The following is a 25,313-nucleotide window of genomic DNA, read 5'->3' on the forward strand; positions in this document are numbered from 1 at the left end:
AAAAACAAATGTATAAACGACGCTTATTAGTCAAGATATTACAGCAATCTCTTTCTGCTTTATTATTTTCTCCCTCATCCGCACAAGGTTGACTGTCACTACTGTACCGTTCACTTTATAAACTCAACGATGTACAACGTTGTGTAGTTGTGGGGATTATGGTCACCCATTTTGCAGAATTTAGAATCATTTCCCAGAATTGCCATGGTTTTGGGAAATGGCTAATGGCTTTTGATATTCCTCCAATTCTGAAAGCGTTTTCACTCCTAAAACCAAAGCACAGTTCCCCTAAAGAGGGACTCCTCTGCCCTGAGAGCCAGGCATTGTGGTTCCGCCGCGAGGGCACAGAGCCGTCTATTGTCCCTGTGTGAAGTTACGGAGACAGAGGCCCAACATTGTGACTCGCATAACCTTTCAATTGTTCTGCCTGGGGTCAAGCGGCGGCTGGCCCCTTTGTCTCAGACTTCCTCCGAGGAGAACAAGGAAGCTGTTCCGTGGCTGAAATGCGGCACAGGCGCCTCGTGTGGCCTGCAGCGATCCGCAGCCCGGGCCTCTGAACTCCCAGCCCTGCCCCCCACACTTCTCACTGGGGGCCATGCACCAGTTCATCTCAGGACAAATCTATCTTGAGCTGAAAAGGGTGTGTGTGTGTGGATGTGTGTGTGTGGTTGTGTGTATGTGTGTGTGTGTGTGTGTGGTTGTGTGTGTATTGGGGGGGGGGGCGGGGTATTTATCTTTGATTGCTCTCCAACAGTGAAATCTCGTCACCGGAATCTGTCAGTGTCATAAAGCATGCTAATGGGATGAGGTCGGAGTGACGACATCCATTATTTTGTGGTTAATGTGTAAGCCCATTGCTTGCTGAAGGTGGAGGGAACCCAATGGTTTTCTCATCTCCCACTGGTTTGTCTGCACTGTGGTAGTTATTCATTGCCATTGGATGACCACACATAGCCTCTTTCATCAACAACAACAACAGTGTGAGTAAAATGGAGATAGCCCTGATCAAAAACCTAGTTATTTATGTAACATAAAAATTATTTTAGTTTTTAGTAACATAATACTTATTTGGTATTTGGCTTTTGGTATTTGGCACTAGAACAGAATTTGAACGATAACTCAAGCATAGAAGATTTTGTTTCAGTCCTGTGGCAGATCTCTTGTGACAGACGATGGAGCTTTGAATCGCCATCCAATTGAGGGACAGGTCATCACAACTTTTGTTGTTGTTGGTTTTGAACGTGCACTCATTTCAGCGTGCACAGTTTGGGCCTGCCTTACTGTCAGACCGCTTACAGTCACCAGGGCCATGTGGAAAAACAGCAATCACTTGCAAGCGCACGCTAGTGTGCTCGGCCCGCAGTGCAGCCTCTCACGAGTGTGTCTGTGAGCGGGCTGGTCAAGCTGCCTTCTGAATGGCTCCCTGTCCCCCCCCCCCCCCAGTTGGAATGTGACCATGGAAATAAGATAAGAACACTAAAAGTAGGTCGGTGTATGCTGCCTGTCTATGCAGAGGAAAAAGCATGGGATTTCTGTCATGGCTGCAGACTCACTTTCCCTGCACCATGTCCAAGGTAACGCTACAGGCTTTGACATGTGCTGTCTTCAGTCACCAGGGGAATGTCGAGAGCAACCTCTGACCGACTACGGTTGACATATTTATAATATGTTGACAAACGGCGCCAAAGTCAAGAGTTGAGCCCCTGTGTGTCTTTTATGGTCAGCCTGTAGAGGAGAGAAGGAGAAGTTGGGGAAGTCGTGTCCTGCCACGACCCGGCGCCAAAACTGTGGTGGAGAACAGCGGCGGTCATCAAGTTGATTCCTGAGCCCTGGAAGGAGTCAGCTCGCCAGGCTGGAGCTGTAAAAACTGAGCTTCGTGGCAGAGTCAGAGCCCTTGTATCTAAACCACCCCCCCTCCCCTCTCCTCCCTCTTTTAGCGTGCCAGCCGCCAGGCAGCCAGTTGGATCAGAACCCCAGAGCCCCGAGCCCTGGGATAGCGAGGAGCGTGCTCACTGCTCACGGACCGGCCCTCATGAATCTTTCAGGAGGCCACTGTATTTTTAGCCTGCCGCGTTATGTAACAGCCACCTGTCATGTGATCTCTGCATGGAGAGAGTGCAGAGAGACGGAGGGAGGGAGGGAGGGAGGGAGGGAGGGAGGGGCAGCTCAAATGTTGCTCAAATGTTGCCTGCGTGCCTCAGCGAAGATCCTGTAAATCCGACTGACCTCATTTTTCTCCAGCCCGCTCTTACACACATATAAACACACCCACTCGTCTCGCACAAACACTGTCTGGTGCACACACACACACACAGACAGGCACAGTACATTTGATATACAGTAGATGCATACAGTCTCACTTCAGTTACACAAATAGATGCCCACTTACATAAACAGGCCATTGAGATTGTTCTTGTTTCGCCCCCCAGGATTTAAGTGTAGATTACAAAGATACCAGGCAGGCTTATGGGAGAATCTGTGTTAGCCCCAAACATAGTCAACAGTGTCACACTTTTCTGTCTTATGTAACCACCTCCTGTGTGTGTGTGTGTGTGTGCCTGTGTGTGCCTGTGTGTGTGTGTGTGTGTGTGTGTGTGTGTGTGTGTGTGTGTGTGTGTGTGTGTGTGTGTGTGTGTGTGTGTGTGTGTGTGTGTGTGTGTGAAAAGTTATTATTTTTTTTGCCTTTCCCGCTCCACCTTTTTTTCTGGTGTCATTTTCCTATCTGATGGGTAAGAATGTGCCCTAACATGTTTTCCACAGGTTAAAGAGAAACACACACAAGCACACACACTCACACTCTCTTTCTTTCATACACACACACACACACACACACACACACACACACACACACACACACACATGGTCCTAATTTCATTGACGGGGAACAGGCAAAGTCCATTGCGTCTAAACTAGAGCACCCGTGTCGCGTGTGGGAGCATTGTGCTGACTCGCCTGCTTAGGATTGCGCTTAGGATTTTGCTCATGGTATTAAATTAAAACAAAATTATTATTAAAGTAGTAGTAGAGTTTGCATGTTGCTAGTTGGCTGTCAATGGAATGAGGGTCGGTACTGTACTCCACAGATTATGAACAAGAGCTAGTGTCTCACATTTTATGATGAATAATTAGGGCGGTTAAGTTGTCTGCCTGTTTCTGTGATATTTTATGGATACACCTCTCCACACCTTAAAAATAGGCCTCAGAGCATGCCAGCTCAGGCATGCTGTATTATTCTCTTCCTTGTGCATGCAAATCTTTTGTTTTGGCACAACACGGGGATGGGGATGTGAACACTAACATCATGTCGGCGTTGCACTGCATATTTATTATTACATAATGTCTTACATTTGACTATCACAGAAAACAGGATTACAGTTAGGAGGTGTTGAAAGACACAGAGCACTGCATACTGAGAAATGTTTTATCCCTCTTTCTTTATCTCTACTTTTCTCTCTCTCTCTCTCTCTCTCTCTCTCTCTCTCTCTCTCTCTCTCTCTCTGTCTATGCCACTCCACAGGTACTTTGGAGCCTCACCTGTCTGGGCTGCTGTGGTTGGCCATGCTGGTGGCGTTGGCCATAGTGATAGTGCTGCCTCAGCCCCACGGCATCCGCGCCCTCATCGCCTCCACCATACTGCGCCTCATATTCTCAGTGGGCCTGGAGCCCACCCTCTTTCTGCTTGGGGCTTTCAATGTGAGTGGGCCTGTGTATGTATGTGTGTGTGTGTGTGTGTGTGTGTGTGTGTGTGTGTGTGTGTGTGTGTGTGTGTGTGTGTGTGTGTGTGTTTTTGTGTGTGTGTGTGTGTGTGTGTGTGTGTGTGTGTGTGTGTGTGTGTCCGCACTTGTCTGTCTTGGAATGCATCTGTCAATTAGTATTTATTTATTTTTAAAGATTTATTTGATTGGCTTTTTAGCCTTTATCTGGATAGGGCAGTGAAGTATTTAGACAGGAAGTGAGGAGGAGTGAAGAGGTGGGGAGAGGATCGGGAAACGACATCGGCCCGTAATCAAACCTGAGTCCATTGTAGTCGTAAATGGGGGGCTTATTGGCTCGCACCGCAGTGCCCCCGCTGTCATTATTAATTAACGTGTAATTTGTTTGTGTATTTGTGATTGTGTGTGTATCTGTGACGAAGTGTGTGTGTGTGTATTTGTTTGTTTGTGTATCTGTGTAGAAGTGTTTGTGTGTGTATTTGTTTGTTTGTGTATCTGTGTATTTGTGATTGTGTGTGTATCTGTGTAGAAGTGTTTGTGTGTGTATTTGTGTTTGTTTTTGTATCTGTGTAGAAGTCCGAGTACCTTTTTTTCTGTTGGCCTCTCCTCCTCTCTGGCCGCCCAGCGTCCCTGTGTTTCCTCCTGGGTCTTTTCCCCAGGACTGTGGGCATAGAGGATAGGTGTGGAGTGCGTCACTGTGGGATACCACGGCCCAGTGACACTCCGGTGTCAGTCACAGCCTCCAAAGTAGACCACCTGTCTTTGGTCTCCTCTAGTTGTAAAAACCCCTTTTCTCCTTTCTTGTTCAAAAGGATTGCATGGCTTTTGATAAAGGAACAGTACCTTTTTCTAAACTCATGTGCGGTTAAACTGTAGATTAATTGCTTCCAAAGGTATAACCTGTGTGATAGGAATGCTCTACATTTGACATGAAAAAAATAAGCACGTACCAGAAAATAAATGTGTTCAGCTTTCTCTTAGGAACATGTTAGAATCTATAGACTTGAGCCATACGTACATTCCAGACCCCAGCAATCTGACTCAGTCAGCTAGGCTGTGGCCAGTTCTATACCGATTTATGAATCACATTTGGGCAATAGACAATGGGAGGTATATAATTGTGAATATTATCACAGTTCACAGGTCATCTGTGACAAACATACATTAAGTACTCTCTTGCTAAACAATTTTATTTTCTATTTCCACTGCCTTCTTTCATTTGAAGGTATTTTAAATGATGTGCATTGTATTGCACAATCCAACAAAAACTTGCACCTGTTCGATAAGGATAATCAAAAGATTACACAGTGATATTTTGTTGTCAACTAAAACTGTTATTTAATCGCCTAAAAGATGAAGTCTATGAGGTTTACTGGTTTATTGTTGGCTTGTAAACATGAGAGGGATTCAGTAAGCTAGTAAAGTGTTTGTTATCCAATAACCTCTTACATAAAACTAGGCCATCTACTACCGTCTACTTAGTCGCTGTTTTATAGAGGCTGTATGGGAAATACCCGTCATGTGTATCATCACATAAAGAGGTATTACTTAGCATCTTTTTATTTTCAGTGGCTTTTGTAAGGCAGGGCATCTCTCTCCTTTCATCTTTTTATCTCAGTCACGCTCTTATTCGAGTTTGTTTTAAGGTGCTTTTGTATTTGATGTATTTCGGTTTATTTGGCTTCATTTGTAGCTATGATATTTAACAGTTGGCAACCCTTTCATTTCAGACTGTTGTTAATAGTTATTAACACCAATTTGGCTTTCTTTTTAAAATTGTTTCCGGTCTGTACAACAACTAATTTGATTATTGTAGGAATGAACTGCAGTCACATGTAGTCACATACATGTGTCATACATAAGTGTGTGTGGGGGGAGAGGGGGGGCTGGGTTGTGTGTGTGTGTGTGTGTGTGTAATCTGAGTGTCAGTCATGGGGTGAGGTTAGTAGGGGCAGTGGGTTCATGCAAATGTTGCATAGTGCATAGGGATCTTACAAAGGCGGTGATGACTTTTCCACCATATCAAGTTGATATTGTAGTATTTTACACTTTAATGCAGATACCTGTCTTTGTGTGCAAAATAAGCCATTTAATCTCATCATAGTTGATAATCATGACTGCCTTGCACTGCGGTGATAGACATTACCACCATTTTACTACAATCTTACTCAAAAAAGACACAAAGAGGTAAATGTGCGGTAGCACTTTATTGGCAGTCAGTTCTTACATAACCAAGTGACTTTGCTAATAGTAATGATTAATCTCAAGCTTCAATACATGAATGCTTTAAAATGCTGTCTTCAATAAGGTTGAAGTCAATTTCTAAGTCCCACACTTTCTCTAGCCAAGCCTTTTGTTATGTCACAAGACTAATGTCAGCTGGCAAAGAGTAATGTGAGTGTGAGTGTGTCAGCCCTACATACTTAACATCGTAAGCAGCTGGCTAGAGCCTAATGGTCATCTAAGGACAGTTAGTGAAGCCTAATGGTCATCTAAGGACAGTTAGTAATGAATAGTTTTATATATTTTTTTAAATAAATAATACAAGAATTTAATATGTTGATTAAGGAGTTTAACATTTTTGATTTTGTTACAGTCTATTGTGATCCAGTTCACCTCTTATGGCCACACAGCAGTGTAACTTTTGGCAAATGAAAGCTTGATGTGATCGCATGAAATGGAAGAAAAGTGATATGTGTAGTGGGAGAAAAGTTATCAGTCCAATTTATGTAATTGTTCATGTAACTCAAAATATCTCTGTTAAAAATATATATATATGAACGCAATGGATGTTCTCAAATGAGTTGCTCATCGTTATTCTTAGGTTTATTTGAATTGCTGTGGGCTTCAGTCAGCCTGACATTTCACCCAGACTGTCTGCTCTTCCTCCACGCTCAGGTAGGCAATAAGGTCATCTTCCTGATCAGTTTTGCTGGGAATCGGGGCACGTTCACGCGAGGCTACAAGGCCATGATCCTGGATGTGGAGTTCCTTTACCACGTGCTCTACCTGATCATCTGCAGCCTCGGCGTCTTCGTCCACGTCTTCTTTTACAGCCTGCTGGTGAGTAGCCGCAAGCCCCCCCGGCCACCCAAAACACCTCCTGCCTTCTCATAGTGTTTAGTGTTTCTGTTGCCTCTTCCTGATACACTCTCTTATGCTCTCTTTGACACGCAAACCACATCCTGTTGAGACAGATTCTTTGTGCCCCCCTGCCTACACATACACACATACCTCCATAAACAAACAAACACACACACACACACACACACGCACACACCCGCTGCGGTGTGTCAGCCTTCTGTAGGCTTTTGTCCCACTCAAATGTAGGCGTGTGTGTGTGTGTGTGTGTGTCTGTGTGTGAGTGTGAGTGTGAGTGTGTGTGTGAGTGTGTGTGAGAGAGAGAGACAGAGATAGTTGTGTGTCGACTACATGCAAGGCGACTTTCTGACTGTGCGTTAGTGTGCTCATATTTCTATCATAACATCATGTATGTTTGTAGCTGTTTGACCTGGTGTACCGGGAGGAGACCCTGCTGAACGTGATCAAGAGCGTGACGAGGAACGGGCGCTCCATCGTGCTGACGGCCGTGCTGGCGCTCATCCTCGTCTACCTCTTCTCCATCGTGGGCTACATCTTCTTCAAGGACGACTTCATCCTGTCGGTGGACCGGATCCCCAACAGAACCCAAGGTGCTCCACAGAACCTCAAATGGGCGTCATTGTGGGTTTGTGTGTGTGTGTGTGTGTGTCTGTCTGTCTGTCTGTCTGTCTGTCTGTCTGTCTGTCTGTCTGTCTGTCTGTCTGTCTGTCTGTCTGTCTGTCTGTCTGTCTGTCTGTCTGTCTGTCTGTGTGTGTGTGTGTGTGTGTGTGTGTGTGTGTGTGTGTGTGTGTGTGTGTGTGTGTGTGTATCATTGTGGTCTATCTGTGCTGCTTATATCACGTGGAGTTTTTTTAGTTGCAGGTGTTTGGTCAGTACGGTTTGCCTGTCCCAGTTTTATTCTAATTCACAGGTGTGACCAGAGGATGCAGGTGTTATATAGTTTTTGACTCGCTCCCTCTTTCTCTGTTTCTCTCTCTCTCTCCCTTTCATACTCTCTTACTATCTCTCCACCTTCATCAGAGAGTGGGGCCAGCATGCTTGGGGATTTCCTGTTTGGTGCCGAAGTGTGCCGGAAGGACAGTGGGGAAAACTGTTCTTCAGAGGCTGTGGTAGATGGTGAGACTCTCTGTGTGTGTGTGTGTGTGTGTGTGTGTGTGTGTGTGTGTGTGTGTGAGAGAGAGAGAGAGAGAGAGACATTGTTTGTGTAGGTAGGGGCGTTTGTCACTACAGTATGTGTGTGTGCACTGTCTTCCTGAGCATTTGTGGCAGTACAACATCTGTGCTGTGTGTGTGTGTGTGTGTGTGTGTGTGTGGTTGTTCGCACAAGAGAGAGTTTTACGTGTGGAATGCGAGTTCATTTCGAGGAATGTCTATGTGTTTAGGGTGTGAGTGAGTTCAAGGGCCTGCAGTCACATGCAGTCACATACATGCATCATGTCAGCCTGACTTGTGTGTGTGTGTGTGTGTGTGTGTGTGTGTGTGTGTGTGTGTGTGTGTGTGTGTGTGTGTGTGTGAGTAATCTTAGTGAGTGTCAGTCATGGGGTGAGGTCAGTAGGGGCAGTGGGTTCAGCTTAGAACTCTCAGCGATCCTGGCGTGTTTCGCAGAGGTCACAGACGGCAGAGCCCGTGTCACAGGTTAATGACAGTCAGGCGCAGGCAGGTTGTCAGGTTCGGCCAATCCCAACTTTCGCCACGGGTCAGTCCAGTGTGACCCGGATTTACTGGGGGGACGGCGGGGCGGGGGGACGGGACGTCTGAAGGGTCATTGAAAAAAAAATGGGGTTAAGACCTCTATGGCGTTCCTTATGTGTTCAACGAGGCTGATCATGTGTCCTGATCCCAGCCCAAAAGTAGCAGCAGCAGCACCTCGCCAGCGTTTGCACAAAGCTGACCTCTGGTTCATGGGTTCATCACATGACCCTGTGTACCCAGCTCACAGGCAGGGCTTGTGCTCTCTCAGACTCCTATGTGGACAAAGCTGCCCCATATGAACTTTTAAACGTGGACATCTTGTCAGCAGCATCATCATCATCATCACCACCAGTGGACAATAGTCATTTGTATAATACCTTGTAGATTTGTATATGCATGTGTGTGTTTGTGTGTCTGTGTGTGAAGTAGGCATCAAAGACTGTCTGTCTGTCTGTCTGTCTGTCTGTCTGTCTGTCTCTGAGTATGTGTGTGGTTGGCATTTGTATTTGTGTGTGTTCAGAGATGGTCTGTTTGTATGAACTGCTGTACTGCTGCCTGCTAATGTATTATGTACGTGGGGGGGTCCAGCCGTAGTGCACCAACCATCGGCGGTGGTGATCGAGGACAAGGAGCGCTCCTGCGACTCGCTGCTCATGTGCATCGTCACCGTACTCAGCCACGGCCTGCGGAGCGGTGGCGGCGTGGGAGACGTCCTCCGCAAGCCTTCCAAAGAGGTACGTACGCATGTCCAAATGTGGACGGAGATACATACCCTCATGCCCTAAACCCTTTAATGCTATGCTAAGAACACAGTTAGCAGCCTAACTGTTAGCCTTCTTGTCATCAACACCCACAGAAGAGAGATTCCAAACCCAGTTAAGGGCAGAGACACAATCCAGACTACACAGTCAGGACACAAAGAACACCTAGACCTCTTATGTAAAAGATAGACTTTAGATACTCTGACTCATGTGGATGAGGAAGAGAAAGACTAGTTTCATGTAAAGGGAGCCCAAATGTGTTTATAGCCAGAGCTTCATTGTATCGGGCCTGTTGGCTTCACTGCGCTCTCAACGTAGGTGTAGCCTGACCGTGGGCCCAGTCACTCAGCCAGTGTACCCGTCTCTGACGTTTCTCGAGGTGCAATGTTAAAGGGATTAAGGTTGTTACGGTGTATGCCACAGAGTTGTCTGATCGTAGCATGCTGGTTGTGTGTGTGTGCAGGAGCCCCTGTTCACGGCCCGGGTCATCTACGACCTGCTCTTCTTCTTCATGGTCATCATCATCGTCCTCAACCTGATCTTTGGTGTGATCATCGACACCTTCGCAGACCTCAGGAGCGAGAAGCAGAAAAAAGAAGAGGTGCTGAAGACCACCTGCTTCATTTGTGGTGAGATGTCTGCACATACGTCCGCCCACACACACACACACACACGCTCTTCCTCCACACAGCCTGCTTAAGATGCATGAGAAGTGAGAAGTCTGCACACACACAGACACATGAATAACTATACACACACTTTACACCCACCGTCTGATACATCTGCAGCGAGAAGCCTTCACACACGCACAAAACACCTGCAAATATACACACACTTTACAAGGTCATTAAGATGTCAAAGTATTAATGTACAATATTACAGCTGAGATTAATTCATGATCCTGACTCACCATTTACTTGTCTGGATCAGATATGGGCTCTAGGGCTGGGCCGGGCTGTGTTTGTGTGTTTGTGTATTTGTGTGTGTGTGTATTTGTGTGTGTGTGTGTGTGTGTGTGTGTGTGTGTGTGTGTGTGTGTGTGTGTGTGTGTGTGTGTGTGTGTGTGTGTGTGTGTGTGTGTGTGTGTGTGTGTGTGTGTGTGTGTGTGTGTGTGTGTGTGTGTGTGTGTTTGAGGAAGAATGAGAGAAAGCGAGAGAGTGTGTGTGTGTGTGTGTGCGTGTTTTGGTCTTCTTGCTTGATGATGCAAACATCACAACACCCCCCTCTTCCCAGAAGACTTAGTCATGGCTGGTGCGGAGGAGTTGTTCCTGTTGTCTCCGTGCTTGACCGTGCACATGTGTGCAGCCAGCCACATCTCCTCACCAAGCTCACAGTTACCACTCCCCAGCCCAAAACAATGTGCTTCCGCTTCTTCTGCCTCCCTCTCATATTGCCCTTGTCTTTCTTTCTCTTTCTCTCTCTCTCCGGCTCTCTTTTTAGCATGTTGTCGTCTATCATTTTGGGTTCCAGCTCTGAAGACAGCCTCTTGTCTAGTTAGCTATCCTTAGCTTTAGCATACACTGAGGCAGCCCATTGTATTTCCCACAGTAATTTAATATGTATCATTGTAATCTCTGAGAAAATAAAACGACCAAAAGGATTCACAAGGGCTCTGAGCACATGCTGCTCTTTGGCTGAGGCAATACTCCCTTTTTTTCCCCTGCCTGGAAATAGATACAGGCATTCAGACAGTTGACCTCGTCCCCGTGATCGTGTTGTGTTAGGAAAGTGATCAAAACAAGGCAAATGGTTGTGACAAATCACAAGACTGTCACTTTGGGATAACTCAACCACGTATGGATTTGTTTGTTCACCAATGTTTACAAAAGCTATAGCTCGTGACTATTTCTGTGTCTTTGGGCGTGATGAATGGCTGACATTGTGTGTGATGACTCAGATGTTTTTTAGGGGAGAGATTAAAAAGAAGATATAACTGGATAATCGCCTGATTTTATACAGTGTCAATATAACTTTCTTACCCCATATCAAAAAGAAAACTTTTTATATAGTATAAAGCACACAATGTTGGCCCTTTTCAGAGACAGTAACAGAAAGCGTATATTTGTTTTATATAAGACCTACTTTGCATGTGTGAAGGGAATTATGCCATTTTAGTATGAAATGTGTATGCAGGCTTTTCACCACAGATTTATCATGCAAGCATTGTACATGACAAGTATGATTCCTATTTGTTCTTTACAGACCTTTTCACATTTTCATAGTAGTTTGCATATGACACTTCCAGGACCTGTTTTATTCATTCATTTCCATTGGAGTCAAAGAAAAGGCAGTTATTATCTGCCTCTCCTACAGTTATTTATTTATTTAATTATTCATCTCATTTTGTGAAAGTGCATAGTTCACAGCACCTCACTTAAAGTCCTTGAGTGGTTGTGTGTGGCTCAGTGCGGTGAGTATTTGAAACAGTGCTTAACCCCCCCCACAGGTCTGGAGAGAGACAAGTTCGACAACAAGACGGTGACGTTTGAGGAGCACATCAAGGTGGAGCACAACATGTGGCACTACCTCTTCTTCATCGTGCTGGTGAAGGTGAAGGACCACACCGAGTACACGGGACCCGAGAGCTACGTGGCCGAGATGATCAGGGTGAGAAGCCTCTGTCCACCTCTGGCTCTTCTACATACAATTACAATAATATTTATTAATTTAGCTGCTGCTTTTATTAAAAACTGTCTTAAAGGTGTAGTACAGATATAAATTTGTCCCACCAATGTGTGTTCCCTGGGTATCAAACCCATGATCAGGGTGTTGTCGGCACCTTGCTCTACCAGGTAAGCTCGGTGTTGATGGTGCACCATGCTATAGTTGTTGAGCCGCAGGAATGGAGTTCATAACACAGGCCCGTTTTCACATTCTTTTCTTTACACAAACACAATCAGGGTGAAATAGGGTCACAGGCTCAAACTGTTTAATCCATATCTGATTGCAGAACCAAGTGTGTTTGCCGTTCAATGGTTGTGTCATCTTAAGAGACTAGAGGAAAGATGGAGAGAAAGAAACAGAGAGGAGGAGACAGAAGGAAAGAGAGGGCAAGAGTTTGCCTCATGATGACTAGCTGTTGAGTAGTGTGGGAAAGCCTGGCCCTGTGTGCCGCCGCCACATCACTTTGTCATTGCACACAGCATCCCCACCTGCTCCATTACCTGCCCCCTCCGAGCCCAGCCAATAAAGCAGACAGGGGCAGGGGGGAACTTCTTAGAACAACACATTTCATTAGCAAATTAAATCAGTCAGGGAAAAGATTCCAGTCCAGGGTTAAGCAGTCAGATTTAGAGCTCCTGGAATGCATAAAGGCATCTGATTTTATTCATCCACCCCCTTAGAACATCCCCCCCACCCTCACCCCAGACAGACAGACACAGTGAATTCCTCTGCATCCATTCGGTAATCTTATAAAACATTGCTGCATTTCCTACTAATGTAATGGGCGGAAAGTGCCAGCAGCAGGAAAGCCCCTGGCCAGTCTTCAGACGAGTCTTTTTTTTTAAGCATGGTGGGCTGTCTGATCTCAGAAATATCCAAAATGCCTCAGGCATGGTTCAACCCCTGCCCCCCACCCCACCCCACGACCCCCACTCTACTCCAGCTTTTGTCTGAGAGGGCGCCCTGCAGTCTTGTGAGCAGTCACCTGATCGAGGATTATACACCACTGACATCCCAAGGCCCCCCCCCCCACCCCCACCCCGGCTGCACCAAACCAAGCCTGTCTGCCATTTCTGGGGGGCAGCAGAGCATAGGAGGGGGGGGGGGGGTGTCCAACCCCCCACCCCCTGTCCCAGTTCGGTGCTTTGAGCATATGGGTCATCTGAGGTGGTGACCCCACTCCATCCCTTTTTGGGGTGTCATGAGTGTTCAAGACACGAGAGTCGGACGCTTGAGAGGACACAAGCTATCTGCACAAGGCTCAGTTCTTCAGCTCCCTCTCTGTCGCTGAAGAGACAGCAGTCCCTCTCTCTCCCTCGGCAAAACTTGCTGAAGTGTTATTGTTTTTGTTGATGGATTTCTCTCCTGGTTCTCCAACTCTTCCCTACTCCTCCCCGCTGGCATGTAAGTGTCAGATGCACGGCCTGTGCTGTTAATGGAGCCCTCAGTGGCACAGCAGTGATCTGTGAAGAGGAGAGGGGGGGGGGGGGGGGGGGGGGTTGTGGGAGGGACACAGACTTTGCCAAGCCAGGCGGCTAAAACAGCGACTGACGTCAATGACAGCAAGCTGGGGGTGAACGGACACGAAGTGGGCGTTTTAATTCTGCCACTTGTTGAGTCAGACTGGGGCTCTGCTCTCCAGGGTACTCCACACCGCTGTGGCTGTGAAGAGCCCGCTGTACTGTACAATGTGCAGGGCCCCATCGCTGCTGTCTGTGTGCTAGAAGCAAACACATTAAAACACGTACAAAAGCATGCATTAGGTCTATTTAATCATGCAAATGTGTGGAGTCACAGTCGTCATTGTGATTGTGGTAAAATATTGTGAAACCAATATCTTCTTCCCCTCTATCTTGCTGTATGGCAGCGTAACACAAATCATGGCGTTTGGTCATATGGCAGATGGCAGCTATGCAGGCATGGTATTGCTTCTGTCTCCCTCCCTCGCTCTCTTCTTTTTCTCTTTTTGACTTTTTTTACACTTGTACCTGAAACCACAGCACATCCTGCACCTACGTGTGTCAGGCCTTTGCGGTAGCCGAGCTGAAAGCCACTCTTCCGTCATTTCCATTGAAGCCGGTGAATTTGATGTGGCTAGTTGGTCCACAGACTTACCGGCACTGTTGTCACTCCTTAACATGGGGGGGGGGCGGGGGGGTGCAGGGGTCTCACCGAAGGTTTGTGGCAGTGTAAAGGCCAAGGTCTAGGGTCCGTGCGAACTTTGACACCTCCTACTCCTGACACAGGCGTTCCATCTGCCTCGCACCAGGTTCAAAGGCCTGTGACTCAATGGTTTTGAGTTTGACGTGGGTTGTAAATATTTAGTTTGCTTCTTTTTCTTTCTTTTTTTTTCCCTCAGAAATTAGTTTATTTGTGCAATGTAAGATTATTGGACGTCATGTCGGGCGTTGAACCTCCAAGATTCACAAGAAACGTGTTCACAAGAAAACAGTGGGTCACCACAGATGACCACAGCTGCCATGGAGTTTCCCCTTTTCACAGATTGTGAGAAAGAAGTGCCCAATTTCAACATACAATACCATTGCAAATGCAGGCTGTATCATATCACTTTGATCCCAACCCCTGGTTTCTGTTTTGTATTCTTCCACACTGCTGATTGTGATGATCCGGTGGGGTCAGATAGAGCGAGAGGTTTTCCTTGCCTTGTTGAAGTCTGTGAAGTATCGGCATTACAGGGCCACTGGAATGTAGTGAGTGTTGGACCTGGAGGGCTGATCATATTGACAGTGAACATGAGTAAGAAGAGAAATAAGTGAGGCACCTGTGGCCATGTCTATGATGTAGAATGAAGAGGTAAATACAAACCCACTCAGAGAGAGGAAGTGGGTGTGAGTGTGTGTGAGTGAGGTGTGTGTGTGTGTGTGTGAGTGAGGTGTGTGTGTGTGTGAGTGAGGTGTGTGTGTGTGAGTGATTTTGTTTGTGTGTGAGTGAGTGAGTGTGTGTGTGCATGCGTGTGCGTGCAGGAAGTGGAGCATGCACTCAGCACTCTTCTCCTCTTTCTCAGAATGAGTGTGAGCAACGCATCACAGTCCGCGTGATTCCCCTGTGCGTAGGTCTGGGTTTGGGGCCAGGCTGTCGTCCCCACATCTAGGATGAACACAAACGACACACACACACACACACACGCACATAAAAAACAACAGAGAAACCAATGGGACTTTTTCAGTGCTCACAGCTGTGCTCTAATGACCTCACAGGACATCTTAGATATCACAGTATAGTTCACATTGTACACTATATGTGTGTGTGTGTGTGTGTGTGTGTGTGTGTGTGTGTGTGTGTGTGTGTGTGTGTGTGTGTGTGTGTGTGTGTGTGTGTGTGTGTGTGTGTGTGTGTGTGTGTGTGTGTGTGTGTGTGTGTGTGTGTGTGTGTGTGTGTGTGTGTGTGTGTGTGTGTGAGTGTGTGAGTATGTTTGTTTGTGTGCATGAGTGTTTTTGCCCGTGTGTCTACCTGTCTGTTAGACCTCCGTCATCTCACATGTCTGTATACACATCAGTGTATGCTTCCCTTAAAAAGACAATCATTCATTTTGGTCACGTTGACTTGTTTTTTTATTTTTCCTTCTATGAGTGTTTGTGTTAAAGTGAATCTGGAGACAAGCCCAGTTCCTTTTGGCCTGAACTTGTTGCAAGGCAGGCTGAGACACTGCACAATATGACTGGTATGTGGTAGGTCAGCGAAGACGGAGGAAGTCGGCTGAAAGAATGCTGCTGGTTGCCCTTTGGCTGCTATCCCGCTCCCTGGCAGGCGTCTCACAACGACTGTGTGCTTTGAAGGGACCATGACGTTCTCACCCCCCTTCGCAAAAAACATTGGGCATTGGGCTCTGCAAATATTTGCCGCCCATATTAGAAGTCCACCTTGATCCACCCCCCCCTCTCTCTCTTTCTTTCTCTCTCTCTCTCTCCCTTGACAAAGCAAAAGTTGTCTGAGGAAGAGACCATTCACACGTTCACAGGCCTGAGGTTAGCTGACCCTATTTCACAAAGTCAGACACGTCGCTCCGGCTAGAGTTTCCCTAACGTGAGCAAACAGATCCCTGGGCTATAGAGGACTTACCATGGCCTCCACCCTCTTGCTGAAAGATCCTTATTTCCTAGTTGCCCCATACAAGTGTTGGATTAACCCTGTGCCAGAAGTCTGGAGGCCTGTCAGAATTCAAACTTCCTGAAAGAACTTCACGTCTGACAGCTTGAAATCCTCAGGTGGCCTGGTTCTCGTTGCTAGACTAGTTGAAAGGCCATTTAGTGAGGGACATGTGGCCGTGGACGTAACTTTTTGGGTCATTCAATGCCAACTCACCTAGAGACGTGCTGGTCATGGCATGTATGTTGCTGAGAAAGTTCTGTTAAAATTCTGTCTGAATGTAGTTGTGCAAAATCTTAATACTCACCACCAAATAGTTTTTCTGCAATTTGAAATCATTTACATCTTACGTTTAGTCATTTACCAGGCGCTTATGTCCAAAGCGAGGTACAAAGGAGAGAACAATCAAGCTAAGGGCAATAATAACCTGGTGTAACAATAAATACTACTTTTTATAAGAAATAGAAAAAGTGCAATGTAACTGCTATAAGTGCAAGTAAAGCACTAGTCAAGGTGCCAGTTAGGAAGGGAGGTGCTCTCTGAAGAATTGGAAGAGAGGGACGCCCCTGCTCTGGTAGTACTATGCAGTTCGTTCCACCAACGTGGAACTACAAATAAGAATAGTCTGGATTGCCGTGTTTGCACAGACGGCAGTGCCAAACAACGCTCACTAGACGAGCGTAGCAACCTGGGTGTAACATTTGCCCTTAAAAGAGCATTTAAGTAGGTGGGAGCAAAACCAGCAAGCACTCTGTAGGCAAGCATAAGTGAATTGAACTTTATGCGAGCTTGAGAGTGTGTTAAATAATATACTGTAAAATGACCTATAAATATACCTTTGTAGGCCAAAATATTTCTATGCATCTGTCAAGGGACTGTTTCGTCAGAACAAAAGTTTCTATTTTCCTAAATCTGATCTCATTTACCCTTCTAAGAGCTCCTCATGAATATCCATTCATAAATTGAAGAAAATAAGATTTAAGCCAATGGCAGAGCTTTTAATAGGTATACAAACAGTAAAGCATTTACACATTGGCAGCAACTTAAATTCTTCCCAGGGATCGGACAATTTTGTATCATGCGGAAAAAATGGAGCTCCTTGATTGGCAAAAGTGTTTGTTCGCGTTTCAGAAAATAAACGCGGTGTACAATGCGAAGAGTATCAATTACATTTTCATCACTTATATCATCTCACCTGTTCACGCCTCATATTTTGAACCTCATCAATAGCCAAAATATTAGTGTATTTAGCTGAAATTCATGCTGGATATAAAAAAGATCCTTCAAATGATGTCCACTTAATCTCAACTTCTTGAATTTATATAGTAGAACAGGTCATCCTTCATGAATGAGCATGCATACATCAGTATACATAAGTTAAACTCTAAGGGCCCTATCTTGCACCCAGCGCAATTGACATTGTCACCGACGCATGTATCATTCCTATCTTGCACCCGGCGCACAGCGCGATTTTCCCTCCAGAGGCGCGCTTCGAAATGAACTTGCGTCGACATGGGCGGGGGCGGAACAGAGAAGGCGTTTCTCTGGCGCAAGTGGTATTTTGCAGTTTCAAAACAACGCCGTGCGCCGTGCGCCGTGCGCCATTGACCAAAAAAAAGCTGGTCTAATGTGAGGCGCAATGTCTAAAGTCTGTAACGCGTATTCAGAACGCTATTTTAAGGGCGCATGTGCTTGCCCGCACAGTATAGGACCTGTAGGCTACACTTTACTTCTGTCGTCTTCACGAGAGGTTTACACCAATTGTTTGGCAAGCCATATATAATTACAAGGAAAATAAAGTATTTACCACATGAGGAAATCATTGTGATATCCGTATCCAAGACATTTAAAAACTAGGCATACATCTAGCGTACACAATTGACCCAAATGATTCAGGTTAATTGAAGCTGCGTGACATTTGATTTATTGTATGGCTTTGTTGCATTTATTTAATGCCAGTATTATTATAAATCTTGTAAACTCATCTCTGTGTATGTGGACTTTATTTATGTACCTTGGGTTTGGTCAGCTGGTGCACTGGCTTGGGTGCCGATTTCCATGTCCCCAAATATCTGCACGCTCTCAGGCGTGAGGGTAGACGTGGCGATGTCCTCTGCTGCCGTCAGATCCTGGGTCGAGGCAGATCCACCTCCCGTGAAGGCACGAGAACGTGTGTTACCTTCCAGCTTGGATGTCCCACGTCTCCGGACGTCATTATAGCGTTTTCGGCAACGTTTTCGGGTGCCCCGTTGCAGAAACAATCACGGCAATATCTTGACATGCTTGCTTACTTTTGGAGGGTTTCTCGCATCCCCATATATATCTATCTCCCGGCTTTTTACAAAGCCATACAATAAATCAAATGTCACGCAGCTTCAATTAACCTGAATCATTTGGGTCAATGTGTAGGCTACATGTATGCTTATTTTTAAAATATCTTGGATATGGATTTCACAATGATTTCCTCAAGTGGTAAATACTTTATTTTCCTTGTAATTATATATGGCTTGCCAAAAAATTGGTGTAAATCTCACGTCGGTCTCCTCGGCTGTGAACTTCTTCCACCAGGTAATTCCGCCATCAAAATAACAAGCCGCTATAGACTATGCGCTTCTCGCTCTTAAAGGGAATGTGAAATGACGCTCCGATTGGTTTATTGCATATTACGCCCAAACCACACCTATGGATGAGTAACCTCCTTTGGACCAACCCTTTTGACACTTGCGCTGGACGCAAGTGTGTTTTTTCCGCCGTTAAAATAGCAACTGCGCCATAGAGCCGCCCACACAGCTACTTGCGCTTGGCGCCGTCCTACTTGCGTTTCTGATCGGCAAGATAGGGCCCTAAGTGTTTCTTCTGCAGATTTTGACCATATGTAGTAACTATGTAACTTCTTGCATGTATTTGAAATTCCGTGGATAGTATATCTGAAGAATCTTTATGTCCAGCATTTCAGCTAAAATCATTTTGATTTGAGCCATTAGGTGAGGTTAAACATAATGTGGATTCAAACAATCTTTACCAGGAAAAACGATTGAGTTGACAGTTAAAAGGTTTTTTGTACAGCTAATTTAATAAAAAAGACTAAATTTAAACTAGTGAGTTAGCATGGAATGACCCTTTTGGCTCCGCTCTTTGTACAGCCACAATCTGATGGTGCTCTGAAGCTCTACAGAAGGTGGCATCAGTGTGGAAATAGTGATGAGATTTTTTCCACCACGCTCCATCAGATCGAGTTAAGTGAATTCTGTGAAAGTGGTTTTCGGAGAGTTTGTTGGTGAAATTCCCCCATCTTAGTGAATTAAGGTTCATTTGGACTTATGTGCAAAGCCTGTGTTTTTACCCACCTCTTTTTTTTATATATATATACGCCGTTAAACGGTTAAAAACAATCATGTGACTGTGGTTGAACTTCCTTTGTAAGTAATTATATTACTTCGGGAGTTTCTGTGATATCAGTGCCCACACAGTTGTGGGCGAACAAAGAAGGGATTTTTTTTGGCAGGAGCATACAGAAGTCAGTGTGTCTGTTGCCAAGTGGTCCAGTGACACGCCTGTGCCTGGCGACAGACCGAGGTCAACCAGAAGTGACCGAGCTCAATGGGTCATGAGAAAAGTAATGTTTTACGAACACCGACCTGGACAAACAAAAGTTTTAACGACAGCCTTAACTAATGGATTTGATGTTTTCGATCACGTCCCACTGGGGTGACAGTGGTACAGGAGGTAGAGAAGTTGTTTACTAATCAGAAGGTTGCTAGTTCCGTTTCCTGTCGAAGCAAGACACTGAACACCTAATTGCTCCTGATGTGCAGTGTGCCATCAGTGTTAATGTATACATCCTTGTAAGGACGCTTTGGATAAAAGCGTCTGCTAAATGATGAAATGTAAATGTAAATGTCCCCGCAGGAGCACAACCTGGACTGGTTCCCGCGGATGCGCGCCATGTCTCTGGTGAGCATGGACGGCGAGGGCGAGCAGAACGAGATCCGGAACCTGCAGGAGAAGCTGGAGTCCACCATGAAGCTGGTGTGCAACCTCTCGGGCCAGCTGACCGAACTCAAGGAGCAGGTGGGTCACAGTAGGGTCACCTGTAGCAGTGTTACCAATGGCAACCGCAGCATCTGATATGGCTTCATCTCCGACAAAAGTTACCTAGTTCTTCAGCTGACTATGGAGGTAGTGTTGAATTCTCACGCTTAGTTCCTGTGTTTATGGACGTACACAAAAGTCTTGGTAATTGTGGCTATGCATGGCACTTACCAACTGATATGCCACCAGGGGAAAAGAGAAGTAGGCTGTAAGAAAGCAAACCTGGCTTTTCAAATGGCTTTTCAGAGCGTTTTGTGTTTTGCAGCAGGTACTGAGACAAGCTAATCATTCTCTTTTACACTCATCTCTGGACCTTTCAGGGGAATTTCATTTGTTTGTTGGTTGGTTTGTTTTCTTTCTGGTTGGTGATGAATAGGTCACCTCTTCTTTCACGGTGGGCCAATTAGAGCAAAGGGCACTGAGTCATATTTATCTGCGAGCTGAACCCTGCTCCCTGCCTGTGTGGTGCGAACCGTGGCTCTCCACTGCGTCAGAGCTCAGCAGTGTGTCGTTTCGCTTTGAATCAACCTGCCATTGCAGTCTAGACCGGATTCTCTGAAGTGGGCAGATCTGCTGTTTATGTGAACGCGCCGCTTTAAATGCCACTGAAGCAACCATGACCTGCATGGTTCACACCTACCCCCCCCCCCCCCACCCCCCCACCCCCACCACAAAAAACAGTAAAGCAATGAAAAAATATGTTGTCCTATTCCAAAAGGTTAAGCTCTACAGTAGTAATAATAGTAATTACAGTAAATGTGGCATTGGTGGATGTGGAAGTGGCTCCTCCAGTATGGGCTTCTGTAGAGGAACATGTGAGGGATGCGACAGAAGCAGAAGTGTCTATGAGGAAGCGGCGTCTGTGCAGACACTTGACACAGACAGGGGGAAGTGGTCATTGTTTGGCCAAGGCAAGGTGAAGAGGGGACACTAACCGCATCCTTTCACTTTTCCCCTCCGAGGACCAGCCCACCAGCCAAACAGGATTCATCTCCCGCATCGTTTTGGCGGATGGTCCGGTTTAGCTTCAAGTCTGCCTCTCATTTTCAGAAATGATGGCTTCATAATTGTCACCCATATAATAACATATAACTTATAGTTAACTATGCTGACCGTGGCACATATGAAGAGCAATATTGAGATGAGACATTTTAACACATTCAACCCGAACACTATTAAAGGTTTGCAGTATAGCTGTTGAGAGTAGAATGTAGATTGAATGCTCTTTTCTCCAGGACTATCTAAGCCTTTCATTTCTTAATGTGCAGGAATACTCATGCCACACATATACCTAACAATCACTTAATTTTAACAGAAATCAAGTTCAATTCTAAAAGTGAATTATCTGCTTTGGCAATTTGGATTTTGTAAGCTTGAATACTATACTCAAGCCAGTGTCTAAATTACATTATTCCTAGCATTAACCTAAAAGAAGCCCTCCCATTAAAATAGTTTCAAAGGTTTCCAGCATCATATTAAGTCAGTTAAATCCTGCCAAAACCTTAAGAGAAAGCAATACCCAGACAGTAAAGCTCATCCATTACTTGACATTTATTTTCAGTTGTCCATTTTTCTCTGTTCTGGGATAGAGGAGCATTTGACATCTACTGAGATGAACTTGGCTTTTTTGTTTTTAATTAAGATGCTTAAGAAGTGGTGGGGACAATAACCATAAGCTTGAGTTTGGTTTGAAAAGTGCTGGGTACCCTTATGTAAGCTATTCATCCATTCAACGTTGCATTACAATATGCTCTACATTACAATATGCTCAACGTTGCATTACAATATGCTCTACGTTGCATTACTAATATGCTCTATGCTCCCATTCGAACAATAAAAGTTGAAAACCACAGATTGTGTTTTGGCTTGTTTTGCAAAACGGCGTTGGAAACACCAGGGTATTGGCTCGGGATGTGTAATACTAATACACATAGGACAAAGACAGTGTTGGCAATTTAACACTTCTCTTCAGCAAAATGTACCAGACAAATGCCAGACTGTCAAGGGGGTACAAAATGAAATGAGGTACTGCGCATCAGCCAGCAGCGTAACAATGACTTGACAGGCCCGAGTGCAAACTATGTCAATAGGCTCCCTTATCGTCGTAATGTCAGGTGAAAACAATGATAATGCAATTTCGCAAGACGCAGGCTGATGTACAATACACATTAAGGGTTGCTACAATATGTTGTCATGAAAACACCAATGAACACAGTATTTCATCGATCAAACTGATTTTGGAGAAACAGTGTATACATGTGGAAACATTAATACAACTTCTTCAGGGGGTTATCAAACATTATTGTATCAGACAGTATACCAGACAGTAAACGCTATGTGGTTAGCCTACCCTGGTGGGCCTCATTGGCGTTGGGCTGGGGGTCAGAGACGTAGTGTTCTCCTGAACACTCTTCGCCACAAATCCAAATGAAGATCATTTTGGCAGTTTTGCCACCCTTTCATCCTGCTTGTTGCGTTCATGTCGCTTCCTGCAGCCACTTTTGTGTTTGAAGGGCATGGGGTAGCCTACTTCTCGCGTACTCAACACGCAATGCAACAAAACACAGGGTGGGTGGGCTATAGAATCTTTGACAACAAAATAACCCAGACATCCTTGCAATTTTTCGATGGCAATATTACTTAATAAAAACGAGACTTGTTTCATTCAGCAGGAGGCAAATGAGGCTAAATTAATGATTTGCTGTTGTCAAGACTGACTATTGTTAAAATGGTTATTGGGCAAGTAATAGCTCATAATTATGAATAACTGTCACCGTAATTGAGAAATGTTTGCGAATTGATGGGACTGGATCATATGCATGATTTAGACTCGACGATTTCGGTTGGGTATGTGGGGATTTTTTCGGTCGCAATTGGTTGCACATTTTTAAAAGTGGTGGGGACGAAATTCAAATTATGAATAGTGGTGGGGACATGTCCCCCCCGTAATCTACGCCTATGAGTATGTTTAACTGAATATACCTGCTTCGTGTTTGAAAAAGAAGGGGGGGAAACCAGCTGATCTCCTTATAACTGCACCCCCTAAACAGGCCGTGTCCCTCTGTCACATCATTCAACACTTAATTGCCCTCTGTGGTCCCAAATAAAGAGACACTTTCTGCCGCTGACCTCGCCTCGTGTTCTACCCTAAAGTAATTCTACACTTAAGTAATAAGCAGCTCTTTCTTTCAATATCTGACTCTCTGCACATGCTTTGCATGCCTCGTCATTGTCTAATCCCTCTCTTGCCATCGCTTTCCATAGGAAGACTCAGTCTGGAGTCGGATGCATTTTTGTCTCATTCGTCTCAGCATGGCATACGGGCAATCCCTGATCTCGGTGTAAAACTGTACCATTTCCTGTACAAAAAAAAAAGTAAACTCTCACTCTTGCTCAGCGTGAATGTCACACACACACACCCCTGAAAATGAAATTTCTGTTTTTGAGGTTTCAGGTTGTGGGGGTTGCGCTGTGGTTTGAGTATCGGAGGAGGAAGGGACTTTTTGGACTCGGTTAAAATTCGCTTGAATACATGAATGCAACTTGCTCACGTCATATCGCAGTTTTGCAGGTCCAGATTTGTTTTCTTGTCTAAATGGAAAGGGCACCGACAAGTAGCAGAGGTTTACATCGGAAGTCAGATTAGGCTGTGGCACTGGAAACTGTGTGTGTGTGTGTGTGTGTGTGAGTGTGTGTCGCTGTATGTGTGTGTTTTATGTGTAAGTGAAGTTTATGAGCGTGTGCAAGGGGTGAGGGTGCAAGCATATATTTATATACAGTATATATGCACAAAGCTATGTGTGTGTACTGTATATATACATAGCTATCTATTTCGGAAATGCACATCTGTTAAAGAGACAGTTTACATCGGAAGACCGGTTAGGCTGTGGCACTGGAAACTGTGTGTGTGAGAGTGTGTCGCTGTATGTGTGTGTTTTATGTGTAAGTGAAGTTTATGAGCATGTGCAAGGGGTGAGGGTGCAAGCATATATTTATATACAGTATATATGCACAAAGCTATGTGTGTGTACTGTATATATACATAGCTATCTATTTGCATATATGCACATCTGTTAAAGAGACAGAGATTGAGAGAAAATGACTAACTGAATCTCCCTCCCTCCCTCTCAGATGACGGAGCAGCGGAAGCAGAAGCAGAGGATCGGGCTCCTGGGCCACCCACAGCACATGAACGTCAACCCCCAGCAGCCGGCGTGAAGCCGCCCGCCCGCCCGCCGCCTGCACCCGCCCCCCCCCCCCCCCCCCCCCCCCCAGCCGCCTGAAAGGGAACAAGAGTCGCCTTCACCCTCCTCAACGCGCCTTCATCTCAGCTACAGTGCACACCAGTGTGCAGCCTGCCACTCATTGCAATAGCCATATTCAGCGTATGTTCGTTTCTTTTTTTCCTCCGACACAATAGGCCACCAAGAAATGACCGCAGTAACACCCAGACACTATGTCCACATGCAGAGATCAGAAATGATCTGCCAAGGTCCATCCAGGATTGGTGCCAAATGCTTGTTTTATTTTTGTCTTGTTGTCGTTTTTCTATGTAGAGATATCCAAGTGAAATCTCATGCCATGGCCTTTACAGAGTGAACTTGAAACACTTAGCAGGCCTGTAACTGCACAGTGTACAACTATGTGGGAGATAGTGCAATGTCCTCGATGCTGCTTGGGAACATGTTTGACAGGCATCTCTCTTTTTTGTATTTAAAAAAAAAACTGAATAGCAAGCAGTATTCTATGTCTATTATTTTTGTATTTTGTGCAATATCAACACTTTAATATGCAACCATTTTGATCTGTAAAGGGCATCTTTTAGTTGGGAGTTTGTCAACATTCTTCTTTAACTCAAATCGAATGTGTCAGGAAAACTGAAAGTCACTGTCTTGTTTGCTGGTGAACTTCCTACGATGCTTTCTGATTTAGATCAGATCAGTTTGGGGTGTGTGACATAGAATGTTTGATTCTGCTATGGTTTTATTTAATGTATTTATTTCAGAGTCTAAATTTAAAGAGGCACTCGATAGATTGATACATTTCAGTCTGAAAATAGGGTGTCTTTTGTTTTTTTCTTTCAAATCAAACTATGTTCTATACGTGACCTAGCTTCATGACTTCTTGTATGTAGTTGGGAACTCAGTGGTTTTAGGTTACCTGCTTCTAGGAAATAGAACTT

At 45.2% G+C, this 25,313-nt stretch overlaps 1 protein-coding gene across 1 annotated transcript in view; it reads left to right on the plus strand.

Moving 5' to 3' along the window:
* itpr1b (inositol 1,4,5-trisphosphate receptor, type 1b) overlaps nt 1–24,356 on the plus strand; it is a gene marked incomplete at its 5' end in the record, with an annotated part of 112,687 nt that extends 88,331 nt beyond the window's left edge. Inside the window, 9 exons of the mRNA XM_080845460.1 lie at nt 3,518–3,697; nt 6,616–6,776; nt 7,216–7,405; nt 7,836–7,931; nt 9,096–9,241; nt 9,732–9,897; nt 11,715–11,875; nt 19,949–20,110; nt 24,263–24,356. Of these exons, the coding sequence (XP_080701586.1) occupies nt 3,518–3,697; nt 6,616–6,776; nt 7,216–7,405; nt 7,836–7,931; nt 9,096–9,241; nt 9,732–9,897; nt 11,715–11,875; nt 19,949–20,110; nt 24,263–24,349 (1,349 nt within the window). The 3' untranslated portion in view covers nt 24,350–24,356. The remainder of the gene's footprint in view (nt 1–3,517; nt 3,698–6,615; nt 6,777–7,215; nt 7,406–7,835; nt 7,932–9,095; nt 9,242–9,731; nt 9,898–11,714; nt 11,876–19,948; nt 20,111–24,262) is intronic.
* Nucleotides 24,357–25,313: the final 957 nt, after the last annotated feature.

This window comes from Sprattus sprattus, assembly GCF_963457725.1.
Source record: "Sprattus sprattus genome assembly, chromosome: 10".
Lineage (NCBI taxonomy): Eukaryota > Metazoa > Chordata > Actinopteri > Clupeiformes > Clupeidae > Sprattus > Sprattus sprattus.